Source organism: Oryzias melastigma, linkage group LG11 (genome assembly GCF_002922805.2).
Source record: "Oryzias melastigma strain HK-1 linkage group LG11, ASM292280v2, whole genome shotgun sequence".
Lineage (NCBI taxonomy): Eukaryota > Metazoa > Chordata > Actinopteri > Beloniformes > Adrianichthyidae > Oryzias > Oryzias melastigma.
This window is the reverse complement of record NC_050522.1, coordinates 24,736,725-24,741,465: the sequence shown is the minus strand read 5'-3', so window position 1 is coordinate 24,741,465 and position 4,741 is coordinate 24,736,725. Positions and strand designations below refer to the sequence as shown.

Sequence of the window (4,741 nt, the reverse complement as noted above, 5' to 3'; positions counted from 1 at the left end):
ATTTAATTACTTTATTCTGGTAAAAAAAAAAAATCAAACATGTTTTCATTATTTTTTTTAATTTAATTTGTGAATATGAGACTTTTGATTTATAATTTAATTACTTTATTGTGGTAAAAAAAATCTCACATTTTTTCATTTAATTTTTAAAATGTTTTTGTGAATGTTAGCTTTAAATGTTATTGCTTCATCCTAGTAAAAGTTTTAATTTTCGCTCACAATTTAATTATTTGATTCTAGTCAAATAAAAAAATCCACAAAAATTTAAATTGATTTTTTTTTCATTTAATTAGTAAAAATTAAACTTTTGCTTTATAATTTTACCACTTTGTTCTTGTCAAATTAGTTTTTTTCCCATAACGTTACACCTTTTATTCTTTCAAAAAAATGTTTTTCCTCTAAATTTTGAGTTTACATTTTTTTTAATTTAATTTGTAAAAAATTAGACTTTCACTTTATAGTTTTATTAATTTATTCTTGTAAAATTGTGACTTTTTTTTCTCTCTTTATTCTAGTAATTTTTTTTATAATTTGCTCCAAATTAGTTTTATGGGAAAAATAAATAAATCATGACCTTATGACTCTCTACTGGCAGAACATTTTTTTTAAGTTATTTTACAACTTTTATCCTGTAAATTTTTTTAATCATAATTTTACGACTTTATTATGGTAACAATTTTTATTGATTTCTTTCGGTTGTGCGTGTTTTTACTGGTAATATTTAGATGTTTTGTTTTTTTTTCCTCAAAATGTTACAACTTTATTCTGGTAAATTTTAAATGAATTTTCTCGTAATTTTATGACTTTATTCAGGTAACATTTTAATTTATTCATTAAAGTTGTACTACTTTTAACTGGCATTTTTTTTATAATAATTTTAAAATTTAATTAAGGTAAATTGTTATTTTTTATAATCATAATTTTACAACTTAATAAAGGTAATTTTTTTTTAATCATAATTTTACAACTTTTATCTGATAAAATTTTTTTATCTTAATATTATGAATTTATTTTGGTAAAACTTTGAAATTATTCTCATAATTTTACTACTTTTTTTCTGGTAAAACGTTGATTTTTGTTCCAATGATTTTTGACTTTATTCTCATATATTTCTTCTTTTCTTCCTCTATGGACGCACTAACACTCTGTCATTCTTTCTACTTCGAGTTTATTTCAGTTTTTCTGTAAAAACTTAAAAAATGTGTAACTTCTGTCACGATTTTTGAATCTTTTTCCCGACATTGTGAACATCTCGTCTTTCTTCTTCCTCTCAGGATGAGGATGTGAGGGGAGCTTCTTTAAAATAATTGTATTAGTTTATTCTGGTAATTTTTTAAATTTTAAATGTAAATTGGAAAAATTCGTTTTGCTTTAACATTTTATTATTTTATTTTGATAAAATGTTGACTTTTTTTCATAATTTAATTACTTTATTCTGGTCTAAATTTGGATTTCTTTTTTAAACTTGATTTATGATTTAATTACTTTATTCTGGCAACGTAATCTTTTTTTTTAAATCAATGTTGTTTTTTTTTTTGTTTTTTTTTACATAGGTTTACGACTTTTTCTGGTAAAATTTGTATTTATTAAAGTTGTTCGTTTTTTATCCGGTTAAATTTAGCTTTTTTTCATCATAAAGTTACGACTTTATTTTTGTAAAACTTTGATTTTTCTTCTTTTTTCTTTAAATTCACATATTGGTTGATTTAAATTCTTCATTGATTTCTTCTCCCTCCTCCTCCTCCTCTCAGGATGGGGAGGTGTACTGCATCGACGCCCGTTACTACGGCAACATCAGCCGCTTCATCAACCACCTGTGCGACCCGAACCTCATCCCGGTGCGGGTCTTCATGCTGCACCAGGACCTGCGCTTCCCGCGCATCGCCTTCTTCAGCTCGCGGGACATCCTGAGCGGGCAGGAGCTGGGGTGAGGCGCGCCCCGACGCTTCGGGCCGTCCCGCCTGCTCGCCGTCCTCTGACCTGCCGCCTGTCTGTCCGCAGGTTCGACTACGGCGACCGCTTCTGGGACATCAAGAGCAAGTACTTCACCTGCCAGTGCGGCTCGGAGAAGTGCAAACACTCGGCCGAGGCCATCGCGCTGGAGCAGAGCCGGCTGGCTCGGCTGGAGGCCGGCTCGGAGTCGGGGGGCGACTGCGGGATGATGATGGGAAGCTCGTGAGGCGAGGGCGCCGTTTGAAGCTCCTCGTGTCGAGGCGAACAGACGGTGAAGGAAAGAACTACAGTTTGCGTTTGACACGTCCTCTATCAAAGCTGCCACTTTATCACCTGCAGTCAGAATCTGGACTTCTACATTTTAGAGAATCACATGACTGAGTGTGTTTGGGTTTTCACACATTTCATTTGTGCCACCTCGTCGTTTTGGGACCATGTGAAGCCTTGACCCGGACAGACTTGTGTAGAACCCGGTTAGGACTCGCGTACTCGTCTGTTGTGTTGTAATGTTGCCATTTTCATCTTTATTTTTATACACAGTCGCGTCTTCTTCCTGAGTAATAAAAATATTGAAAGATGTTTTTTGTTTTATTGTATTTAGCAGGATTTCTGTGTTTTTTCCACATAAAAATAAACACATTTTGTCATTTCTGGACAATTTTCCTATCTTTGTAAAAACCATAAATGAAATAAAAAATTGTAGATTTAAGTTGTTTAAGCCATGATGAGTGACTTATAAAAAGTAGAGAACATTTAGGTGAAGTTCCAAAGAATTTATAGAAGGAAATAAACAACTTTTAAGATAAACGGTTGGATAATACAACAGAGAGATGTCTCACTACGTCCTAGATTTTATGTCTGGGTTAACTTCTTTACTTCCTCGTAAAGATTTATGGTAGATCATTTGTACATTTTTAATTAAAAAAAAGCTTGCCTAAAACTATGAAAAGAGCATTCATTTCAAGAAGACAATTACTAATAAGTACTAAAGTGATTAAAAGTCATTTTCTCTTAACAAGAAATCTTAGATGTGAAAATGTAGAAACAAGGAGGTCCGCAAAAAGGAGAGCATTACTTCAAAGTGAATTCTGCACAGTCTGTTATTTTTTAGCTAGTTTTAATCTTTTTTTTTTAAGTTATGTTCCTAATTGTAGTTTGCTTTAATTACAGGGACTGAAAACTAGTGTAATAAATGACTTATTTTAGAAAAAATAATTCAGGAAAATTAATAAATCCTCAAAAATCTGAATCTAAGATCATAAATCAACACTTTTATTCATAAAAAAGTGATTATAAATGCTAGTTTAGATTATCAACCTTTCTTGAATTTTGAAATAACCAATTTTTAAAAAACAATTTGATTTTTTCCGTCTTAAATCAAGTTTTTCTTTTGATTTAGACTCATTTCAACAATATTGGTTCTTATATCTAGATCTTTAAATAAACTTTAAACCTGATTAATAAAACATCTTAAATGTCTTAAAAAACAAGGTTTTGTTCACTAATAATTCAGGTTATTCGCTGAATTATTAGCGTTGATTTGAAAACCCTAAAATGTCAAATTAAAAAATGATGAACAATGATAAATATAAAAACTAAATTAGCTAACATTTAAAAAGATGGAATTAATCAATGACTTAAGATTTGATTTTTACTGTCATATGGCAACATAATCACCACAAACTGATATAAAGTCTCATAATCATATTTTTAAAAATAGTAAAAAATAACAAAATTATCCAAAAAATAATTGTGTTAAACAAAAAATACTTTAAAATTTGAATAAATAGACCTTCAGTTTCTACTTTAAAGTCATTAAAATGATGGAATATAATTAAAAAACATATTTAAGGATTCGTTTTTAATGTGATGTTTAAACATAAGTCATAATAGATGCATTTTAATTGAAATTTCTGTTTTTTTGAACAACAAAAACTCATTTTTTCAAAATTACAAATCATATATAGACTTCTAAACCCGGAAAAGGTGTAAAAAAAACTTTCATACTGTAGTTACTGATCTAGTTCAAGTTTTTGTAATGATTGACACCGATGGAGTCATGACCTTCATGACCAAATCCATTTGCATAAAAGTGAACTTTTACCAGGAACTTACTAAAAAAAATTAGTATAATTCTGAAAGTGAAATCAGGCTTTATAATATCCTCATATATTTATAATATATATTTGTTTTGATGTGTTACTCCTCCTATTTAAGCTGTTTTAAAGTCCATGTAACGAGGCCACATCCTTCCAGTAATTGACGTCGGGGAGGAATACCTCTGAGCAATAAACGATCTTCGCTCGGGTCAGGTGCGCATCCCTGAACAGGTGCGCTCGTGTCGTCACCGCCCAGCTCCCAGGAAGCTCCGAGATTTCCTCGTTTCGCGGGACTCGGAGGGTTCGGCGGCGGTAAATGCGGCCGTGAGTCCGGCAGCGATGGGGAAGAAGCAGGAGGAAGAACCGGAACACGGTGAGTGAGCCGAACCGGCCGTTAGTCCGCGCGCGCGGGGCCCGGAGGAAGTCATGACAACGAGCTGGGAGAGGATGAGGAACTGAACAGAACCCATTTAAATAGAACTGATTACAGTTTATGGTTATTCTGAAATAAATGTAATCATTAGAGATGTTGACGTTTCCGGATTTATTTTATTTTGAAAGTTTAAAACTAAGATTTAAAGCTAAAAATATTAAATCAGTTTAATTCTAAAGCAGATCTTTTGTGAAACCGGAAATGGAGTCTAACATATCCAAAAATGGAACCAAATTGAGTTTTTTTTTTTTTTTAA

At 31.5% G+C, this 4,741-nt stretch overlaps 2 protein-coding genes and 1 long non-coding RNA gene across 5 annotated transcripts in view; 2 read left to right on the top strand and 1 right to left on the bottom strand.

Annotated features, from left to right (window-relative positions):
• Window positions 1-2,662, top strand: part of ehmt2 (euchromatic histone-lysine N-methyltransferase 2) — a 21,285-nt gene extending 18,623 nt beyond the window's left edge. For both annotated transcript variants that reach the window (XM_024298251.1, XM_024298250.1), the window contains exons 27-28: window positions 1,752-1,927; window positions 2,002-2,662. In XM_024298251.1, coding sequence (XP_024154019.1) covers window positions 1,752-1,927; window positions 2,002-2,179 — 354 coding nt within the window. In that variant the 3' untranslated portion in view covers window positions 2,180-2,662. The remainder of the gene's footprint in view (window positions 1-1,751; window positions 1,928-2,001) is intronic.
• LOC118599318 overlaps window positions 1-4,367 on the bottom strand; it is a 5,402-nt gene extending 1,035 nt beyond the window's left edge. The window contains exon 1 of the long non-coding RNA XR_004948622.1: window positions 4,233-4,367. This is a non-coding gene — a long non-coding RNA (uncharacterized LOC118599318). The remainder of the gene's footprint in view (window positions 1-4,232) is intronic.
• The window catches only part of slc44a4 (solute carrier family 44 member 4), a 17,176-nt gene continuing 16,730 nt past the window's right edge, over window positions 4,296-4,741 (top strand). For both annotated transcript variants that reach the window (XM_024298253.2, XM_024298252.2), the window contains exon 1: window positions 4,296-4,425. In XM_024298253.2, the coding sequence (XP_024154021.1) occupies window positions 4,392-4,425 (34 nt within the window). In that variant the 5' untranslated portion in view covers window positions 4,296-4,391. The remainder of the gene's footprint in view (window positions 4,426-4,741) is intronic.